This window comes from Pristis pectinata, unplaced genomic scaffold (assembly GCF_009764475.1).
Source record: "Pristis pectinata isolate sPriPec2 unplaced genomic scaffold, sPriPec2.1.pri scaffold_232_arrow_ctg1, whole genome shotgun sequence".
Lineage (NCBI taxonomy): Eukaryota > Metazoa > Chordata > Chondrichthyes > Rhinopristiformes > Pristidae > Pristis > Pristis pectinata.
In genome coordinates this window covers 1-22426 of record NW_026262553.1, presented here as the reverse complement: position 1 = coordinate 22426, position 22426 = coordinate 1, and the positions used below count along the sequence as shown (strand labels likewise).

At 59.7% G+C, this 22426-nt stretch overlaps 2 protein-coding genes across 2 annotated transcripts; both read left to right on the top strand.

Annotated features, from left to right (window-relative positions):
* The first annotated feature begins 10 nt into the window (after positions 1–10).
* LOC127567235 (adenylate cyclase type 2) lies at positions 11–3217 on the top strand. Its single transcript, XM_052009917.1, has 3 exons — positions 11–76; positions 1671–1795; positions 2303–3217. The coding sequence occupies exons 1-3, from the start codon at positions 19–21 to the stop codon at positions 2453–2455; spliced, it is 336 nt and encodes a 111-aa protein (XP_051865877.1). The 5' UTR covers positions 11–18; the 3' UTR covers positions 2456–3217.
* A 7611-nt stretch (positions 3218–10828) lies between these two features.
* Positions 10829–20625, top strand: LOC127567234 (ER membrane protein complex subunit 4-like). Its single transcript, XM_052009916.1, has 5 exons — positions 10829–10988; positions 13208–13319; positions 18533–18686; positions 19278–19438; positions 20122–20625. The coding sequence occupies exons 1-5, from the start codon at positions 10900–10902 to the stop codon at positions 20155–20157; spliced, it is 552 nt and encodes a 183-aa protein (XP_051865876.1). The 5' UTR covers positions 10829–10899; the 3' UTR covers positions 20158–20625.
* Positions 20626–22426: the final 1801 nt, after the last annotated feature.

The following is a 22426-nucleotide window of genomic DNA, read 5'->3' as shown; positions in this document are numbered from 1 at the left end:
CGAGTTGCTGTGGCCCTGATGGGGAAGCTGGACTTCATCAATAAGCACTCGTTCAATGACTTCAAGCTGCGTATCGGTGCGTGTCCCTGACCACCCCCCCACCCCTGACCCCCACCCTCCCTCCCCCCCACCCCCACCCTCCCTCCCCCCCCCACAAACCCCCTCACCCACCCAGCTATCCCCATCAGCTCTTCCCACCCCCACCATCCCTACCCCCACCCCCCCATCTCACCCACCCGCCCACCCCCGACCCCCACCCTCCCTCCCCCCCCACAAACCCCCTCACCCACCCAACTATCCCCATCAGCTCTTCCCACCCCCACCATCCCTACCCCCACCCCCCCTTCTCACCCACCCCCCCACTCCCTCACCCCCCCATCCACCCATCCCCACCCCCTCACCCAGCCCAACCCCCCCACCTCACCATCCCCACCCCCACCCCTCACCATCCCTACCCCCACCCCCCACAAACCCAGCTGTCCCCACCCTCCACCTCACCATCCCCACTCCCCCTCACCCACCCACCCCCCCATCCGTCCCCACCCCACCCCCCCACTCCCCATCCATGTCACCACCCCCCCCACCCACGTCCCCGACCCCCACTCCCCCATCCACGTCCCCACCCCCCTCACCCACCCACCGCCCCACTCCCCCTCACCCACTCACCCCCCCACCCACGTCCCCACTCCCCCATCCACCCCCCACTCCCCCATCCATGTCCTCACCCCCCTCACCCACCCCCCCCACTCACGTCCCCAACCCACCCTCACCCACCCAGCCCCTCCCCCTTCACCCACCTCACCATCCCCACCCCCATCCCTCGCCTACCTATCCCCCACCCCCTCACCCACCCATCCCCCACCCCCTCACCCACCCATCCCCACCCCCCCCAACCCACACCCAGCCATCCCACCGGGTAGGGGAGCCCTTGGGACGTGTTCCTAATTTCGGCCAATCCCCGGAGCCACCCTGGGTAAAATCCCCGGCACGCCCTCCGTCTGGTCCTGGGGACTGCTCCCTGCGGACGTTCACCGGAAAGAAAAGCGGGCCACAGGGCTCAGCGAGTCATCCAGCGCAGACGCAGGCCCTTCGGCCCACCCCGTCCCTGCCGGCCCCTTCCCTCCCCCACCTCCATCGATCCCACTTGCCCCCAACCAGCACTGTACCCTCCTACCCCTGGTGTTGAAGCCCCGGTCTGAATGCCTCTGGGTTGTACCCGATTCCCCACCTCCCCCCCGGCACCGCGTTCCGGATACCGACCCCTCCCCGGGTGAGAAAAATCCCCCCCTTAAACCTCCGCCGCTCCGGAGAGAACAACCGTCCGACTCACGCTCTTTAATCCAGGCGGCGTCCTGGTGAACCTCCTCTGCACCCCCTCCACAGCCCCCGCGTCCCTCCTGCAACGGGGCAACCAGAAACGCACGCAGTGCTCCAAGTGCGGCCGAACCAGAGTTTTATATAAGAAGCGCCTCACTTTACACTCACCGGGACCCCGTTCCCCTCCCGTTACACCCACCGGGACCCCGTTCCCCACCCTCCCGTTACACCCACCGGGACCCCGTTCCCCACCCTCCCGTTAAACCCACCGGGACCCCGTTCCCCACCCTCCCCGAATTGGATAGGGTTGCTCTGGGCTCCTAGTTACGGTTCCCTGTTTTGCTTCCTGTCAGGCATTAACCACGGGCCGGTGGTTGCCGGCGTGATCGGGGCACGGAAGCCCCAGTATGACATCTGGGGCAACAGTGTCAACGTGGCGAGTCGGATGGACACAACAGGGGTCCTGGGCAGGATACAGGTAGGCAGCGATCAGGCACGGTGAGGGGACACCCTCGGGACCACTGAAGGACCTGTTCACCCCCACCGGACACACTCCCGATGGACCCCACCCCCTCCCGCCCCCTCCCACCGGACGCACTCCCGATGGACCCCACCCCCTCCCACCGTACGCACTCCCGATGGACCCCGCCCCCTCCCACCGTACGCACTCCCGATGGACCCCACCCCCTCCCACCGGACACACACCCGACGGACCCCACCCCTTCCCGCCCCCTCCCACCGGACACACTCCCGATGGACCCCACCCCCTCCCACCGGACACACACCCGATGGACCCCACCCCTTCCTGCCCCCTCCCACCGGACGCGCTCCCGATGGATTCCCACGCGGCTCAGCGGACGGTTTCGGGCTCTCCGAGGGGTGGTGGGGGCGGGGGGAGCCGAGGACGGGACTTTGACTGGGTCTCTCGTTGGCGCCCCGACCCCCACCCCCACCCCCACCCCCACCCCCAACTCCTCCTCTACAGGTGACGCAAGAGACCAGCAGGGTCCTACAACGCCTGGGCTACACCTGCCACAACCGCGGACTGATCAAGGTCAAGGGCAAGGGTGACCTCCGCACCTACTTTGTGTCCACCGACATGCCCCGCTCCACTTCCCAGGGCAACGTGCTCAACTGACCCTCCAATACCCCCAACCCCACCCCCCCCCCGCTCCACCCCGATCGGGCCACGCCCCACGGAGGTCAAGGGGCAGCCGGTGACCTCGCTTGTCCGCCGGGATGGAGACGGCACTGCCGGGAGCCAGGAGCGGGAGGGCCTGCCCTGTGGACGGACGATCGGGAGGGAGCTGCGGAGGATTTCCGATCGCCGCCGGACTCCTCTCCGGGGCGTCAGAGGGGGCTGGTGTGACGTCCCGCGCCGAGAGGGGAGCTCGTGGGATCTTCCCCGCGGCCGGTCGACGTCTCACAGCGAACGGGGTCGGCTCTCGCCCGGTTGGATGTCCCGTCCGTCGCCGTGTGCTGTTGCTTCGCTGAACTTGTTCTGTGTGCTGTGTCTGCCCTTGGGACCGTCTCTGTCACCCACGGTCGCGTCTGGTGTCAACGCAGGCAGTGCCTGTCTGCATCTGACCCCGCGCCTGGGAATGTGTGACGGGACGGTGCTGGGGGGAGCCTCACCCTGTGTCCGACCCCCTCCCTGGGAGTGTGTGACGGGACGGTGCGGGGGGAGCTTCGCCCCGTGTCTGACCCTGTCCCAGCCCCAAGAGCACTTGCTGGAACAAACAAAATATTGAGCACCTCCGAATTCTCCGCACGTATCATCAGAAGGAATCTCAGACCCACCCTCGATGGGACGATCTTTCCCCATGTGTTAATCTGGTGCCCTTACACCGCCAGGCTGTCATCTAGTGTTCTGCTGCAATAAAATAGTTCCGTTCTTTGACTTTGTGGCTATTACCTGTTTCCCCTGGGAATATCTCTGCGTCATAGCTGTTTGGGAGGATCCATCTGACACTGGGATCCGGACTCACGCACTTCCTCAGAATCTGGAAGGAACTCACAGACACAAACTTCCTCGAGCAGCAGCCTTTCCCAGCCGACCCATCCTCTTCTCATTCACTCCCACTGTGCACAATCCCAATGGACCGGCCCATCCCCTGTGTGTGGGGGAGAGAGAGGGAGAGAGGGGGCAGTGTGTGTGTGTGTGTGTGTGAGAGAGGGGGCTGTGTGTGTGTGTGTGAGAGGCAGTGTGTGTGTGTGAGAGAGGGGGGCAGTGTGTGTGTGTGTGAGAGAGGGGGGCAGTGTGTGTGTGTGAGAGAGAGGGCAGTGTGTGTGTGTGAGAGAGAGAGGGGCAGTGTGTGTGTGAGAGAGGGGGCAGTGTGTGTGTGAGAGAGAGAGAGGGGCAGTGTGTGTGTGAGAGAGGGGGCAGTGTGTGTGTGAGAGAGAGGGGGGCAGTGTGTGTGTGTGAGAGAGAGGGGGGCAGTGTGTGTGTGTGAGAGAGAGGGCAGTGTGTGTGTGTGAGAGAGGGGGGCAGTGTGTGTGTGTGAGAGAGAGGGGCAGTGTGTGTGTGAGAGAGGGGGGCAGTGTGTGTGAGAGAGAGGGGCAGTGTGTGTGTGTGAGAGAGAGAGGGGCAGTGTGTGTGTGAGAGAGGGGGCATTGTGTGTGTGAGAGAGAGGGGGGCAGTGTGTGTGTGAGAGAGGGGCAGCGTGTGTGTGTGTGAGAGAGGGGCAGTGTGTGTGTGTGAGAGAGAGAGAGGGGCAGTGTGTGTGTGTGTGTGAGAGAGAGAGGGGCAGTGTGTGTGTGAGAGAGGGGCAGTGTGTCTGAGAGAGGGGCAGTGTGTGTGTGAGAGAGGGGGGCAGTGTGTGTGTGAGAGAGGGGGGCAGTGTGTGTGTGAGAGAGGGGCAGTGTGTGTGTGTGAGAGAGAGAGAGGGGGGCAGTGTGTGTGTGAGAGAGGGGCAGTGTGTGTGTGTGAGAGAGGGGCAGTGTGTGTATAAGAGGGGCGGTGTGTGAGAGAGAGGGGCAGTGTGAGAGGGGCTGTGTGTGTGTGTGTGAGAGAGAGACAGACAGAGAGTGAGAATTAGTTCCTGTACCATCCAGAAGACTGCCAGTCTCTGGTTTGAATGAACTCATTGACTGAGCACGGCGGCTCTCCACCCCAGAACGCCAAAGATTCATCACCAGCAGGGTGAAGAAATGTCTCCACACCTCCGCGTTAACTGGCCGACCCTTCGTTCAGACCCGTGGAGGTAGATTCTTCAGCCGGGGGAACCTTCCTCCCAGCAGCCGATTCTTGGTATGTGATGGGGGGATGGGGGGTGGGGAGATGAAAAGGTCCTGGGTGTGAATGGCACCAGCAGCATTGAGATATCGATCAGATTGGTCGTCATCTTACGGAACGGTTGGATCAGACATTTGCTCAATTCCTGCTCTTAATTTGGAAGCGTCTTTGTAACTTGAAGCACCGGCCAGGAAAATGGAAGCGTTGGATGCAAGAAACGTGGCAAACTGGAGCAAACGTCCGGCTGGGCAAAATGATAATTACAATCGACGTCAGTCTCCGGGCCTCGAGCCTCGTTGGCCGTCTTTCCGAGAGGCAGAAGGATGCATTTCCTGGTCAATGAAGCAAAGATGCAAATAAAAATGAATTGCCTCTGCGGTAACTCTGGAAAGATGAGGAATAGAAAATATAATTTTGTCCGTTGATGAGAAATGTGTGAAAGTTGGTGAATAGGACAGTCTGGGGTGGGGGCGGGGGTGCCATCTTTGTGAGGGGCAGGAGACCTTGTTGGGGAGGCTTTGGTGATAAAACACCAGAAAGAGACAGTGTAGTGAAGCATCAAATTAACAAAAAAGATGCTTTAAATGAATTTATAGGGAAGATAATTAAAATATTTTAAATTTGGTGAAATTTGACTGGGAACAAACCCTTGTCTGCAGAGTGGGAATGGAGACAACTATAGGACGGCTGAAACATGAAATATATTCATAGATTTACACTAAATTAATAAAAAATTATGCAGTGAGGATAAATAATCGTCCAACAACTAACACAGGTTGGAAAAATAAAAGATTTATAGCTGGTCGGCCATCTTCGTGAGGGGCAGGAGACCTTGTTGGGGGGGGGGCAATGGTGATAAAACACCAGAAAAAGACAGTGTAGTGAAGTCTTAAATTAAAAAAAAGATGCTGTAAATGAATTTATAGGGAAGATAAATAAAATATTTTAAATTTGGTGAAATTTGACTGGTGTAGCGGTTGCTACCGCGGAATAAAACAAGACACTAGTCGGAGGATTGCCAAACAAGAAGTGGTTTATTTTCTCGCCTTGCCTGGGCCCTTTAAGGGAGAATGTTCCCGCCCAAAACAACCGGCAATGACGTAAGTCCTACGTCATCAGGACTTCCCCGCGCGCGGGTTCTCCCCGTCGCTCGGAAAGACGAGGCCCGCCGCCATCTTGGGCCTCGTCGCTCCGACGCTGCGCGACCCGACTGCCGAGCCGGTTTGCCTGACTAAACGGTGAGTCGCCACACAACCCCCCCCCCCAGAACCGGCGATACAGTCCCCAAGGTCCGCGGGCTGTGCCAGCTGCCGCTTAGGGGGCCGGCCTCTGCGTCGCGGCGTTGCAACCTCGACAGGTCATTGCAGATCCAAATGGGCCGGTTTGAGGCGGTCCGCCGTGAAAACCTGTTCCCTGCCTCCAATGTCCAAAATAAAGGTGGATCCGTTATTCCATATGACTCGGAACGGCCCTTCATATGGTCGTTGCAATGGCGCCCGAGGTGTGCCCCTGCGAACGAAAACAAACTTACAGTCCCGTAGTTCCTTGGGCTGACAGGATGGGGCTTGACCGTGCCGTGAGGTGGGAATCGGGGCCAAGTCGCCAAGCTTCTGGCGCAGTCTTTGTAGGACTGCTGGGGGTTGTTCCCCTTGGTCCCGAAGGGCAGGTATGAAATCCCCGGGGACAACTTCTGGCGCCCCGTATACAAGCTCAGCTGACGAAGTGCAGAGGTCTTCTTTGGGGGCAGTGCGTATGCCGAGCAGGACCCGAGGCAGCTCGTCAACCCAGTTAGGACCCTTCAGGCGGGCCATCAAGGCTGATTTCAGATGGCGGTGAAAACGTTCCACCAACCCGTTTGATTGAGGATGGTAGGCCGTGGTGGTGCGCAGCTGCGTCCCTAGCAGGTTCGCTAATGCAGCCCAGAGACTGGAAGTGAATTCGGTGCCCCTGTCTGAAGTGATGTGGGCCGGAACGCCAAAATGTGAGACCCAAGTTGTGAGCAGCGCCCGGGCGCAGGAATCAGTTGTGATGTCAGTCAGGGGGGTTGCCTCAGGCCACCTCGTGAACCGGTCCACGATGGTAAGGAGGTACCGGGCTCCTCTTGAAACCGGCAGAGGGCCCACGAGGTCGACGTGTATGTGGTCGAACCTCCTACGGGTAGGCTCGAACGGCTGTGGCGGGACCTTGGTGTGTCGCTGGATTTTTGACGTCTGGCAGTGCGGACAAGTCCTGGCCCACTCACTGACCTGTTTGCGCAGGCCATGCCAGACAAACTTGCTGGCGACCAGTCGGACAGTAGATCTGATGGACGGGTGCGCTGACCCATGTACCGAGTCAAAAACGTGTCTCCGCCAGGCTGCAGGGACTATAGGGCGGGGCTGACCAGTCGCAACGTCGCAAAGTAGGGTCCGTTGACCTGGACCAACCAAGAAATCTTGGAGCTGCAGACCCGAGACTGCGGTTCGGTAGCTGGGCAGTTCGTCGTCGGCTTGCTGTGCGTCAGCCAGGGCCGTGTAGTCGACACCCAAGGATAGGTTGTGGATGGTTGGTCTGGAAAGTGCATCAGCAACGACATTATCCTTTCCGGAGACATGTTGGATGTCAGTTGTGAATTCGGAAATGTAGGATAAATGTCTCTGCTGACGAGCTGACCAGGGATCGGAGACTTTGGAGAAGGCAAAGGACAGAGGCTTATGATCGGTGAAAGCGGTGAAAGGCCTGCCTTCTAGAAAGTATCGGAAATGCCGGACCGCCAGATACAGCGCTAGAAGTTCCCGATCAAAAGCGCTGTACTTCAGTTCGGGCGGTCTAAGGTGCTTGCTGAAAAATGCCAAGGGTTGCCAGCGGCCTTCGAGTAGCTGTTCCAGTACCCCACCCACCGCGGTGTTGGACGCGTCTACCGTGAGGGCAGTCGGGACGTCAGTCGTGGGGTGTACAAGCATCGTGGCGTCTGCCAGGGCGTCTTTGGCCTTAACGAAAGCAGCCGCAGCCTTGTCAGTCCAGGTGATGTCCTTGCCCTTACCAGCCAGCAGCGAGAACAGAGGGCACATGATACGGGCTGCTGCAGGGATGAACCGATGGTAAAAGTTGACCATCCCAAGGAATTCCTGTAGGCCTTTGACTGTGTCGGGGTGGGCAAAATGGCGGATAGCGTCCACCTTGGCGGGTAGGGGTGTTGCCCCGTCGCTGGTGATTTTGTGGCCGAGGAAATCGATAGAGTCAAGTCCGAATTGGCACTTGGACGGGTTGATCGTGAGGCCGAAATCGCGGAGGCGGGAATACAGCTGGCGGAGGTGGGAAAGGTGTTCCTGGCGGTTACGGCTGGCGATCAGTATGTCGTCTAAGTAAGTGAACACGAAGTCCAAGTCTCGGCCTACCGCGTCCATCAGCCGCTGGAAGGTCTGCGCGGCGTTCTTAAGGCCGAACGGCATCCGAAGGAATTCGAACAGGCCGAATGGGGTGATAATCGCAGTTTTGGGTACGTCATCCGGATGGACCGGGATTTGGTGGTATCCCCCAACGAGGTCCACTTTGGAAAAGATGCGGGCCCTGTGTAAGTTCGCTGCGAAGTCCTGGATGTGAGGGATGGGATAGCGGTCCGGGGTGGTGGCGTCATTCAGCCTGCGGTAGTCGCCGCAGGGCCTCCACCCTCCGGTGGCTTTGGGGACCATGTGCAGGGGGGAGGCCCAGGGGCTGTCTGACCTGCGAACAATCCCCAGCTCCTCCATGTGACGGAACTCTTCCTTTGCCAGGCGGAGCTTGTCTGGAGGTAATCATCGTGCTCGGGCATGAAGGGGTGGCCCTGTAGTAATGATGTGGTGTCGTACCCCGTGTTTGGGCCTAGAATTTGTAAATGAAGGTGCCAAAATTGATGGGAATTTGGCTAGGAGCTTGGCGAAATTGTCGCCAGAAAGGGAAATGGAGTCCAGGCGCGGGGCTGGTGGGCTGATTTCTCCCAGGGGATAGGTCTGGAGAGTGCTAGAGTGGACTAACCGCTTCCTTCGCAGGTCGACTAACAGGTTGTGGGCCCAAAGGAAATCGGCGCCTAGGAGTGGTCGGGCGACGGTGGCAAGGGTAAAGGTCCAGGTAACACGGCTGCCGCCAAATTGTAATTGAAGCGTACGGGTGCCGAAAGACCGTATCGTTGTACCGTTGGCGGCATTGAGTAGAGGACCTGGTGGCCTGTCATGAGTGTCGCGGCCGGTCGGGGGCAAAATACTGACCTCCGCTCCAGTATCAACGAGGAAACGCCGTCCAGATTTCTTGTCCTGAACGAAGAGGAGGCTCTGTCGGCGACCAGCCGCCATAGCCATCAGCGGCGGCTGGCCCTGGCGTTTCCCTGAAACTTGCAGGGTGGGCGGCATCGACGGGCCTCCGCACCCCACCTCTGATGGTAGAAGCACAGCTGGTCACCCGTGTGGTCGTCTGCGTTCCTGGGGCGTGGCTGCTCGGTTGCTGGGGCCGGGCGAGGCGGGCGTCGGGCTCGCGGCCTGGTGATTTGACTGACGGACGAACCGCTCTCGCGCTTGGCCCTCCACAGGACATCTGCCCGGGCGGCGACCTCACGGGGGTTGCTGAAGTCGGCGTCAGCTAACAACAGGTGGATGTCATCGGGGAGCTGTTCGAGGAAGGCCTGTTCGAACATCAGGCATGGCTTGTGTCCCTCGGCCAATGCCAGCATCTCATTCATTAGGGCGGATGGGGATCTGTCCCCCAGGCCATCCAGATGAAGCAGGCGGGCGGCGCGCTCACGACGGGAGAGGCCGAAGGTCCTAATCAAAAGGTCTTTGAAAGCCGGGTACTTATCTTCCTCCGGAGGCGACTGGATGAAGTCTCCAACCTGGGCAGCTGTCTCTTGGTCCATTTTGCGGGTCCAAAAGCCGTTCGGACCGTCGGGGTCACCAATGTAGCGGTTGCTACCGCGGAATAAAACAAGACACTAGTCGGAGGATGGCCAAACAAGAAGTGGTTTATTTTCCCGCCTCGCGCAGGCCCTTTAAGGGAGACTGTTCCCGCCCAAAACAACCGGCAATGACGTAAGTCCTACGTCATCAAGACTTCCCCGCGCGCGGGTTCTCCCCGTCGCTCGGAAAGACGAGGCCCGCCGCCACCTTGGGCCTCGTCGCTCCGACGCCGCGCGACCCGACTGCCGAGCCGGTTCGCCCGACTAGACGGTGAGTCGCCACACTGGGAACAAACACTTGTCTGCAGAGTGGGAATGGAGACAACTATAGGACGGCTGAAACATGAAATATATTCATGGATTTACAGTAAATTAATAAAAAATATGCAGTGAGGACAAATAATCCTCCAACAACTAACACAGGTTGGGAAAAAATAAAAATTTATAGCTGGTCGGCCATCTTTGCGAGGGGCAGGAGACCTTGTGGGGGGGCAATGGTGATAAAACAGCAGCAAAAGACAGTGTAGTGAAGTTTTAAATTAACAAAAAAGATGCTGTAAATGAATTTATAGGGAATTTAGAGGGAAGATAAATAAAATATTTTAAATTTGGTGAAATTTGACTGGGAACAAACCCTTGTCTGCAGAGTGGGAATGGAGACAACTATAGGACGGCTGAAACATGAAATATATTCATGGATTTACTGTAAATTAATATAAAACCTGCAGTGAGGATAAATAATCCTCCAACAACTAACACAGGTTGGAAAAATAAAAAACTTACAGCTGGTCGTCCATCTTTGTGAGGGGCAGGTCAGGGCAGAAGGAGGCAGCTTCATTAAAACCCGAATAAAACTTCACCAAGTGCCGAGTGAGAGAAGCCGCAAACCGTCCCTGCGGTTAAACACGACAGGAATTTAAAAAAAACATTTTTTAAAAGAAATAAAATTAAACAGAGGAGCGGGATGCCCTTATATGGAGCGGCGTCCATCTTTGTGAGGGGCAGCAGGCTGAGGGGGAGGCGGTCTGAGCATCAGGATTAAGATATAAATTGATCATACGGCTTGTGGTGAGGATGAGATGTTATTTGGAAGGTTTTAGTGCTGACAAGTAGGGAAAAAGTGTGGTAAATAGCGGGGGAAAGGCATAAAATAGCCGAGGGCCCCCCTCGCCCCGCAGGCGGCCATCTTTGTTGCGGGCAGCCCGCGTTGGATTGGACGGGAGGGGAGGGGCGGGGCTTGGCCCGCAGTAAAGATGGCGGCGGGCGTGATGACGCGCGCGGGCGTGCGTGCGTGCGTAGGCGGCGGGCCGGGGTGTTGCCAGGAGGAACGGCCGTGGGGGGTGTGCTGGCGGCCGGCGGCGGCGGCGGCGGCGGCGGGTCCGGGTCCCGGGGGGAGGGGCGGACGCTCGGTACCGGAGGGGGAGGGGGCGGGGCGGTTGTTGCCATGATGACGGCGGCGGCGGCGGCGGCGCTGGGCAACCGCGCGCGGCGCCACAAGTGGGCGATCGAGCTGAGCGCGAGCACCGGCGGCAGGTGAGGGGGGGAGGGGGGACTGAGGGAGGGGGGGGAGGGGGACTGAGGGAGGGGGGGGAGGGGGACTGGGGGAGGGGGGAGAGGGACTGAGGGAGGGGGGGAGAGGGGGAGAGGGGGACTGAGGGAGGGGAGGGGGGGGGAGGGGGACTGAGGGGGAGAGGGGGAGAGGGGGACTGAGGGAGGGGGGGGGAGGGGACTGAGGGAGGGGGGGGGAGGGGGGACTGAGGGAGGGGGGGGGGGGGGGGAGGGGGGAGAGGGGGAGAGGGGGGGGAGGGGAGAGGGGGAGAGGGGGGGGAGGGGGAGAGGGGGAGAGGGGGGGAGGGGAGAGGGGGGGAGGGGAGAGGGGGGGAGGGGAGAGGGGGAGAGGGGGGAGTGCGAGGGGGAGAGGGGGGGAGGGGAGAGGGGAGAGGGGGGGAGGGGAGAGGGGGAGAGGGGGGGAGGGGAGAGGGGGGGAGGGGAGAGGGGGGAGGGGAGAGGGGGGGAGGGGGGGAGGGGAGAGGGGGGGAGGGGGAGAGGGGGGGAGGGGGGGAGGGGAGGAGGGGAGAGGGGGGGAGGGGGGGAGGGGAGAGGGGAGAGGGGGAGAGGGGGGGAGGGGAGAGGGGGGGAGGGGGAGAGGGGGGGAGGGGGGAGGGGAGAGGGAGGGAGGGGGGAGGGAGGGAGAGGGAGGGAGGGAGTGGGGGGAGGGGAGAGGGAGGGGGAGGGGGGGAGAGGGAGGGAGGGAGTTGGGGAGGGAGTGGGGGGAGTGGGTGGCAGGAGAGGAGAGGGGGAGGGAGGGGGGAGGGAGATGAGGGGGAGGGGGGAGGGAGAGGAGGGAGGGGGAGGGGGGAGGGGAGGAGAGGAGGGAGGGGGAGGGGGGAGGGAGGGAGGGGGAGGGAGGGAGAGGGGGGAGGGAGAGGGAGGGAGAGGGGGGAGGGAGAGGGGGGAGGGAGGGAGGGGGAGGGAGGGAGTGGGGGGAGGGAGAGGAGGGAGGGAGTGGGGGGAGGGAGAGGAGGGAGGGAAGTTGGGGGAGCGGGAGAGGGGGTGGGGGGAGAGGGGGGAGGGAGTGGGGAGGGAGGGGGGGAGAGGGGGTGGGGGGAGGGAGTGGGGAGAGAGGGGGGAGGGAGGGGGGGAGAGGGGGGGAGAGGGGGTGGGGGGAGAGGAGAGGGGAGGGAGGGGGGAGAGGGGGTGGGGGAGAGGAGAGGGGGAGGGGGGAGAGGGGGTGGGGGGAGAGGTGAGGGGGAGGGAGCGGGAGACGGGGTAGCGGTGGGGTGGAGAGAGAGGCAGGGAGGGGGGAGGGAGCGCAGGGGGTGGGGGGGAGCCAGGGAGGGGGGGATGGGGGGAGGGTGTGGGGGGGATGGGGGGAGGGTGTGGGGGGGAGGGGTGGGGGAGGGGGAGTGCAGGGGTGGGGGAGGGGGAGTGCAGGGGGTGGGGGAGGGGGAGTGTAGGGGGTGGGGATGGAGGGAGCGGAGGGGGAGGGGGGAGTGCGGGGGGTGGATGGGTGCGCACAGGGAGGAGGGGGAACGTGCAGGGGGAGGGGGTGCTACCCGGTTGGCTGTCACCCCCTTCACCCTTGGGTGTCCTCCCCAGTTGGCTCCCTGTCACCACACCCTTGTGTAGCACCCCCCCCCCCCCCCAGTTGACTGTCGCTTCCCACCCTTGGGTGCCCCCCCCCCCCCCCATTGACTCCATCTCGCCCCGCCCCCGGGTGCCCTGGTAACTCCTTTATGTCACCCTTGGGTTCCCGGTTGGCTCCGTTCTGCCATCCACGGGTGCCCCGGTCGGCCCTTCAGACCCACCCTTGGGTGCCCCGGTCGTCTCCGTTGCCCCACCCATGCGATGCCTCGTTGGTCCCGTCGCGCCACCCTTGGCTTCCCGGTTTGCTCTGTTTTACCACCCTTGGGTGTCCCCCAGGTTGGCTCCGTCACCCACCCACGGGTGCACCCCAGTTGGCTCCGTCACCCCACCCTTGGGTGGTGCCACGTCGAGCTGAGGCAGTTGGCAAAAGTTTGGGTCGGGGACTCCATCCAACGACTGGCCCGCCCTCTCCCGCCCCAGCTCCCAGTCCCCCCTCCCTCCTGGGGCAGAGATGCCCGGGGGATCCCTTGTTCACCCTGCAGGGGTCCCGTCCGCCGATGGGGGTGTGGGAGCCATACGCTGCAGGGTAAGGCCCTTTGGACCGCCGGGTCTCTGCTATCCGCTGGCCACTCACCCCTCCATCTGCCCCTTTCTCTCTCTCTCAGGGGACGCGAGCGGCAGGGCGGACAAGGGGACACGGTTTATCCGGTGGGATACTCGGACAGGCAGCTGCCTGATACCAGCGTGCAGGAGACGGACAGGATCCTGGTCGAGAAGGTGCGTCTCTCTCCCCTCCCCTCCCCTCCTCCGTTCTGGTCTGGTCGGTGGGGGGGTGGGAGTGAGGGGCAAGGTCTCTGACCCTTATAGTGGGGGCGGCTTCAACGGGACGCCCCAGTGGGAAAGCAGGGGGGCGCGGTCTGGTAAGGAAGGGCGCGCCCTCTGTAAAGGGGGCAGGCGAGAGAGGGCGCTCTCGTCTGGAGCGCGGGCTTCCCTGGGCACCCCTGGGGCGAGGTTGTCTATAACGTGGGCACCCTTGGGAGAAGATGCCTCTCTTAAAAAGTCAGCATCCTTAGAGCAGGGGTAAGTACCTGGACCTACGACGTGGTGGCCATTCCAGAGACTTGGCTGCTGCAAGGGCAGGAATGGCTGCTGGATAATTCCGGCGGCGGTGGGGGGAGCAGGTTTAGATGTTTCAAGAGGGACAGGGACGGAGGTAAAAGAGGTGGGGGAGTGGCTTTGCTGATCAGGGGCAGTGTCACGGCTGTAGAAAGGGAGGACATCCTGGAGGGATTGTCCACTGAGTCAGTGTAGATGGAAGTCGGTATTGGAATTGGCTTGTTATTGTCACTTGTACCGAGGTCCAGTGAAAAACGTCTTGCAAACCGATCGGACAGGTCAATTCATTACACAGTGCAGTTACTTTGAGTCAGTACAGTGTGCATTGAGGTAGTACAGGTAAAAACAATAACAGTACAGAGTAAAGTGTCACAGCTACAGAGAAAGTGCAGTGCAATAAGGTGCAAGGTCACAACAAGGCAGATCGTGAGGTCAGAGTCCATCTCATCGTATAAGGGAACCGTTCAATAGTCTTATCACAGTGGGGTAGAAGCTGTCCTTGAGCCTGGTGGTACGTGCACTCAGGCTCCTGTATCTTCTACCCGATGGAAGAGGAGAGATGTCCCGGAAACAGGAAGGGAGTGATCACCCTATTGGGAGTATTCTACAGAGACCCCCAATAGCAGAAGAGACGCCCAGGAGCAGATCGGGAGGCAGATTTTGGAGAGGTGCAAAAATAACAGGGTTGTCGTCATGGGTGATTTCAACTTCCCCAATATTGATTGAGGAAATGGAGGGGTGGGTTAGTAAGTTTGCAGATGACACGAAGGTTGGGGGTGTTGTGGATAGCTTAGTGGGCTGTCAGAGGTTACAGATGGATATAGATAGGATGCAGAGTTGGGCTGAGAAGTGGCAGATGCAGTTCAACCCAGATAAGTGTGAAGTGTTTCATTTTGGTAGGTCAAATATGTTGGCGGAATATAGTCTTAATGGTAGGACTCGAGGCAGTGTGGAGGATCGGAGGGATCTTGGGGTCCGAGTCCATAGGACGCTCAAAGTGGCAGCGCAGGTTGACTCTGTGGTTAAGAAGGCATATGGTGTATTGTCCTTCAATCGGGGAATTGAATTTAGGAGCCGGGAGGTATTGTTGCAGCTATATAGGACCCTGGTCAGACCCCACTTGGAGTACTGTGCTCAGTTCTGGTCGCCTCACTACAGGAAGGATGTGGAAGCCACAGAAAGGGTGCAGAGGAGATTTACAAGGATGCTGCCTGGATTGGGGAGAATGCCTTATGAAAGCAGGTTGAGGGAACTCGGCCTTTTCTCCTTGGAGCGACGGAGGATGAGGGGGTGACCTGATAGAGGTGTATAAGGTGATGAGAGGCATTGATCGTGTGGATAATCAGAGGCTTTTCCCCAGGGCTGAAATGGTGGCCACAAGAGGACACAGGTTTAAGGTGCTGGGGAGTAGGTACAGAGGAGATGTCAGGGGTAAGTTTTTTTACTCAGAGAGTGGTGAGTGCGTGGAACGGGCTGCCGGCAACGGTGGTGGAGGCGGATACGATAGGGTCTTTCAAGGGACTGTTAGGTACATGGAGCTGAGTAAAATAGAGGGCTATGGGTGAGCCTAGTAATTTCTAGGGTAGGGACATGTTCGACACAGCTTTGTGGGCTGAAGGCCCTGAATTGTGCTGTAATTGTTCTATGTTCTATGATTGGCACCTCCTCAGTGTAAAGGGGATAGATGGGGCAGAGTCTGTTAGGTGTGTCTAGGAAGGATTCCTGACACAGTACGTGGACAGGTCGACTAGCGGAGAGGCCATACTGGACCTGGTACCAGGCAATGAGCCTGATCAGGTTTCAGATTTCTTGGTGGGAGAGCATTTTGGAGACAGTGACCGTAACTCCTTGACCTTTACCATAGCCTTGGAGAGGGATAGGAGCAGACGATATGGGAAAGTCGTTAACTGGGGGAGGGGGAGTTATGATGCTATTAAGCAGGAAGTTGGGAGTGTAAATTGGGAACAGGATATTCTTAGGGGAGTGTTCAACGGGAATGTGGAGGTTGATTAAGGAATACTTGGATGGGATTTTGGATAGGTTTGTCCCATTGAGGCAGGGTAAGGATGGTAGAGTGAGGGAACCATGGTTGACACGAGACGTAGAATATCTTGTCAAGAGGAAGAAAAGCTCACCTGAGGTTTAGAAAGCATGGATCAGACAGGGCTCTGGAGAGTTACAGGGTAGCCAGGAGGGAGCTTAAGAAAGGAGAGCTGGAAGGGGGCACGAGAAGTCCTTGGTGAGTAGGATCAAGGAAGACCTCAAGGCATTCTACATGTATGTGAAGAATAGGGGGATGACTATAGGTCCGATCAGGGATAAAAGAGGAAAGATGTGGCTGGAGTCAGAGGAGGTAGGGGAGGTCCTTAATGAATACTTTGCTTCGGTATTCACTAGTGAGAGAGACCTTGACGTTTGTCAGGATGGGCACGTCGACGTGAGGAAAGAGGGTGTGCTGGAAATTTTGAAAAACATTAGCGCAGATAATTCACTGGGGCCGGACGGGATATATCCAAGGCTGTTATGGGAAGTGAGGGAAGAGATTGGTGACGATCTTTGTATCCTCACTGGCCACAGAAGCAGTGCCAGATGATTGGAGGGTGGCAAATGTTGTTCCTTTGTTTAAGAAAGGGAGTAGGGATAACCCTCGGAATTACAGACCAGTGGGTCTTACTTCAGTGGTGGGCAAATTACTGGAGAAGATTCCTAGAGACAGGATTTATGGGCATTTGGAGAAGCACAAGCTAATCAGGGACAGTCAGCGTGGCTTTGTGAGGGGCAGGTCGTGCCTCACGAGCCTGATTGAATTCTTTGAGGATGTGACAAAGCACATTGATGAAGGTCGAGATGTGGTGTACATGGATTTTAGTAAGGCGTTTGATAAGCTTCCTCGTGGAAGGCTTATTGAGAAAGTCAGGAGGCACGGGATGCAGGGAAACTTGGCTGTGTGGATTCAGAATTGGCTCACCCATAGAAGACAGAGGGTGGTGGTAGATGGAGCGTTTTCTGCCTGGAGGTCGGTGACCAGTGGTGGGTCCCCTGCTCTTTGTGATTTTTATAAATGACTTGGATGAGGATGTGGAAGGGTGGGTTCGGAAGTTTGCTGATGACACGAAGGTTTGTGGTGTTGTAGGAGGTTGCTGTGGGTTCCAGCAGGACATTGATAGGATGCAGATCTGGGCTGAGAAGTGGCAGGTGGAGTTCAACCAGGAAAAGTGTGAAGTGATACACGTCAGGAGATTGAATCTGAAGGCAAAATACAAGGTTAATGGCAGGACTCTTAGCAGTGTGGAGGAACGGAGGGATCTTGGGATCCACGTCCATAGATCCCTCAAGGTTGCCGCACAGGTCGATAGGGTTGTTAAGAAGGCAATGGTGTGTTGGCCTTCATTAGTCGGGGGATTGAGTTCAAGAGCCACGAGGTGATGTTGCAGCTCTATAGAACTCTGGTTAGACCGCGCTTGGAGTATTGTGTTCAGTTCTGGTCGCCTCATTATAGGAAGGATGTGGAAGCTTTAGAGAGGGTGCAGAGGGAGATTTACCAGGATGCTGCCTGGATTGGAGAGCGTGTATTATGAGAAGTTGAGCGAGCTGGGGCTTTTCTCTTTGGAGAGGAGGAAGATGAGAGGTGGCTTGATAGAGGTGTACAAGAGGCACAGATCGAGTGGACAGTCAGAGACTTTTTCCCAGGGCGACAATGGCTAACACGAGGGGGCATAATTTTAAGGTGATTGGAGGAAGGTATAAGGGGGATGTCGGGGGTAAGTTTTTTACACAGAGGGTGGTGGGTGTGTGGAACGCACTGCCGGCAGAGGTTGTGGGGGCAGATACATTGGGGACATTTAAGAGACTCTCAGATAGACACATGAATGATTGATAGAGAAATGAGGGGGGCTATGTGGGAGGGAAGGGTTAGAGAGATCTTAGAGCAGGATAAGATGTTGTCACAACATTGTGGGCCAAAGGGCCTGTACTGTGCTGTAGTGTTCTATGTTCTATCCTTGGCAGAGTTATCTGTTTTGAGGGCACCCTTGGGTGGGGATGTCTCGATAATGGGGGCAGGCGGGTGGGGATGTCTTTATAACATGGGCACCCTTGGGTGGGGGTATCGCTATAATGTGGGCACCCTTGGGTAGGGGTATCAATAATGAGGGCACCCTCGGGAGGGTGGGGCGAGTCTCTGGAACTCTCCCTCGAAGGGCGGTGGCAGCAGAGTCTGGGGACCTCTCTTAAGGCCGAGGGGGAGGCGATGAAAGGTTGGGGCGGCCCGCTGGCCCAGCAGTTGGAGACGCTGCCTCCCAGCCCCAGGGACCCGGGTTCGATCCCCACCTCCACCGGTGCCAGTCTGTGTGGAGTCCGCACGCTCTCCCCCCGTGACCCCAGGGGCCTCGGTTCCCTCCCGCGTCCCAGAGACGTGCGGGGCCGGTGGGTTAATCGGCTGCTGGGAATCGTCCCCTCAGTGTGTGGGTGAGGGGCAGAATCTGGGGGGAGGATGGGAATGTTGGGGGGGGGTGGAGGAGGACGGGTTACAGGGAACGGGATCGGTCTGTGGGCTGTGCAGGCAGGGGAAGTGAGCTGAATGCATGGCGGTTGGCCGGTGGTGGTGGGGGGAGACGAGGGGAGGGGTGGGGCGGTGTTCCTGGGACTCATGGTGGGGGAGGGTTGCAGGGGAGAGGGAGAATGGGGGGGAGGGGGGTAAGGGAGGGGAGAACGGGAGGGGGGGAAGGGATGGGAGGAGGGGAAGGAAGGGAGGGGATGGTGTGGTGAGGGAACATGGGGATTTGGACATACAGCGGGGAGGGGTGGGTGTGACGGGGGACAGAGCCCCCCACCTCTGGGCTGTGTGTGACGTGTGTGTCCTGCCCCCCCAACAGCGGTGCTGGGACGTGGCGCTGGGCCCCCTGAAGCAGGTGCCCATGAACCTGTTCATCATGTACATGGCCGGCAACACCATCTCCATCTTCCCCATCATGATGGTGTGTATGATGGCCTGGAGACCCATCCAGGCCCTGATGTCCATCTCTGCCAGTGAGTAACCCTCCTCCTCGTTGCCCCCTTCCCTCGCCGTCCGCTCACCTCCCCCCTCCCCCCTCCCTCCCTCCCCGTCCGCTCACCTCCCCCCGCCCTCCCCCCCTCCCCGTCCACTCACCTCTGCCCCCTCTCCCTCCCCTCACCCGCCCTCTCTCCCCATCCCCTCACCCTCCCTCTCTCCCTGCTCCCCTCCCTGTCTGCTCACCGCCCCCCCCCTCCCTGTCCACTCACCTCTGCCCCCTCCCCTCTCCCACCATCCCCTCACCCTCCCTCTCCCTGCTCCCCTCCCCTCTCCGTCCCTCCCTCCCCCCATCCCCTTACCCTCCCTCCCTCTCCTCCTCCCTGCACCTCCCTCAGCTCTCCTCCCAGCCCCCTCCCTCCAGCTCACTTCTCCCTTCCCCCTCCCCTCCTGTCTCTCCCGGACCGGTCTGACACATGACTCCACGTTCCTCGCCCCCTCCCTACAACTGTCTGTTCCTCCCCTCCTCCCCACCCCCATCCCTCCCCACCCCACCACCCATCCAGTCTGACACATTCTTTGCACCCCCCCCCCCCACCCCACTCACGACGGTCTGTTTCCTCTCTCAGCCTTCAAGCTCCTAGAGAGTTCGAGCCAGCAGTGGCTGCAGGGGGTGGTCTACCTGGTGGGCAACCTGGTGGGACTGGCCCTGGCCGTCTACAAGTGCCAGTCCATGGGGCTGCTGCCCACCCACGCCTCGGACTGGCTGGCCTTCATCGAACCCCCACAGGTGAGTCCCACGCCCTGGGGGTGGGGAGCTCGCTGGGACCCCTGGGAGCAGGGGGAGGGAGATGGGTGGGGAGATGGCAGAGGAGGGGAGTGGGGGGGGGGGGGGCGCTAGAGTGAGACCTGTGGATGTCTCCCTTGCAGGGGGAACAGATGCAGCAAGGAATCCCATTTTAATCCAGTCGGCCTTGGACCAGCTCCAGTCTCCCTCCCCGAGGAAGGAGGGAGAGAGATGTGCGAGAGCAGCCACGGTTCCCTGGATCGATCCTTGGGACCGGGGGCTGTTGGGGGGGGGGGTGGGGGGGCAGGATTGTCCCGTGAGGAGAGACAAGGCAGAGCCGTCTCGCACCCTCCGGACTTCAGGAGGACCAGAGGAGATCTCACTGAGAACCCTCCTGGGGCTCAACGGGGTGACCGGGTTGTCTCGGACCAGGGGGGAGCGGGGGTGGGTTACCATCAAGGAATAAGGGGTCAGCGGTCCGGGACGGAGATGGGGAGAAATTCCTTTCTCCTCCCCCCCCAAAGGGAGTTGAATCTCGGGAATTCTCCCCCCATCCAGAGAGAGGTCGGTCGGTGAATCCTGGACGTGAAGGGGATGGTGGGGGAGATGGGGGTCAGTGCATTGTGGGGGGAGGGGGGGGGGGTTGAAGTTTGGGTCTGATGGACGTTCCTCTTTTCTCCCTGCAGAGAGTGGAGTACGCGGGAGGGGGTTTGATCCTGTGACCGACAACTCCCCCCCATCACCGTTCTGGACACTGGGCAGAGACCTGGGACTTGCGGGGCTGAGAAGCACACACACTGTCACCCACCATGACCGTCCGTCGCCCGGGACCCTGGTGAGGGGAGGCTTCCTGACGGGGGTGGAGTCGGAAATGGAACAGGAGGTCGGTCGGCAGAATGGCCTCCCCTCCCTCACGTTCTCTCTTGTTCCCCCCACCCTCACTTATTCACTCGTTCTTTCCCTCTTTCGTTTGTTGGTTCGCCCTCGTTCATTTGCTCTCGTTTCCGTTCCCTCTCTCTGAGACCCGAGACGCTCTCCCCAGACCGTCACCCCCCTCTTTCCCCTAGGGGAAATAATCCGTGCCCCCACCCCACGCCCCCTTGGGGTCTCACTGTGAGTCGGACTCTGTTTCCGAGCGAATCTCTGCTGCTGTGAAAACTCCCGATGAGAAATAAAGGCGTCTGATCTGCCCGCGGTGTCAAGTCCACTGTGCTACCACGTTCGGTGGGGGGGGGGGGGGGTGTGGCCGAGGAGGGGGATCTTAAATGCACCATGGGACAGGGTGAGGAGTGGTTCTGACTGACCAGAGAGCTCGTGGGCAGGGATGGGTGTGTGGGGAGGGGATGTGGTGGTTACTGGTGGGTTCCAGAGGTGGGGACAGTCAGTGACACAGGGTGCCGGGGGAGAGGGGTCACTGAGGGACGGTGTGAGGGAGCCGGGTTACTGTCAGCGGGGACACAGTCAGTGACACGGGGCGCCGGGGGAGAGGGATCACTGAGGGACGGTGTGAGGGAGCTGGGTTAACATCAGTGGGGACACGGGGCGCCGGGGGAGAGGGGTCTGAGGGACGGTGTAGGTGATAGGGCGACCAGACCCGTGCACAATACTCCAGTTGTGGTCTCACCAGGACCCTGTATAAATGAAACAAGATGCATCTATCCTTGCACTCCCCCAATCGCAGCTCCCACATCAAGGGGTTCACACAACAGGCAGACGCCGAGGGCTGGTTTCAGTGCCTTTTATTTGGTTCTCTTTCCCGCCGGGGTTTCCCATTGTCACACAAGCCCGATCCACCTCACCCTGACGTGCACGGGGCATGTCACTGGTTCCACCGTCTGTCGCCAGCCGTTGTGGAGAGAGAGAAGCACCAGTGGCTCCCCACCCCCTCCCCGCCGTCTCGCGGTTTCAGCGGAACACAGTGACCCTGGGGGTAATTACCGAGTGCGCTTCAACACAGTGCTCCATCAGGCTCGTTTCAGATCGCTCCCATCACCAGAGCACTTGGACAGAGACTCCCTCTTTAACAGGGGTCCCCGACAGAGAGAGAGAGAGAGAGCGACTCCCCCTTTAACAGGGGTCCCCGATGTAGTGATATCCTCGGAAGGTCTCTGTAGATCTGCCTGAGGTCCTGCCTTCTCCCGGGTGAGCAGTGAGGCAGACTCTACGATGCTGGGCTCCCGGAGAGACCCCCCGCCCCACCCTGCCCGGCTGATGGGTCTTGGCGAGGCGGACGCCAGCGGAGGAAGTAGACGTTCCCCAAACTATCTCCACAGACCAGCTCCCCTGGGGAGGCAGGGGTGGTCACCAGGCAGAGGACGGGGGCACGGCAGAGGAACAGGCCAACCTGTGGGAGAGAACGAGGTTCAGAGAGAGTCCCAGAGCAACAGAGCACGGATATACAGGCCCTTCGGCCCATCCAGTCCCATCTTCCTCGATACCTCGCCCCTCCACGTACCTCTTAGATGACACTATTGTACCTGCCTCGGTTCGTCTGGCAGCTCGTTCCACACACTCACCGCCCTCTGTGTGGAGAAGTTGCCCGCCAGGTCCCTTTTAAATCTTTCCCCCCTCACCCTAAATCTGCCCCCCCCTCCCAGTTCTGGACTCCCCTACCCTGGGGAAAAGACCGTTCCCGTCCACCTGATCTGTGCCTCTCATAGCCTTAAACATTCCGACAAGTTTGCCCCTCATTCCCCGACGATCCAAGGCATAAAGTCCCAGCCGGGCCGACCTCCCCGTCACTCAGGCCCTCGAGTCCTGTCAACAGCCTCGTGAAACTTCTCTGTGCTCTTCCCAGTTTATCCACGTCCTTCCTATCGCAGGGCGACCAGAACTGTCCGCAGTGCTCCACGCGCGACCTCACCGACGTCCCGTACAACTGCAACATAATGTCCCACCTCCTGTACTCAGTGCCCCGACCGACGAAGGCCAGCGCGCCGAACGCCTTCACCGCCCTGTGACGCCGCTTTCGACGAACCGTGCACTTGTCCT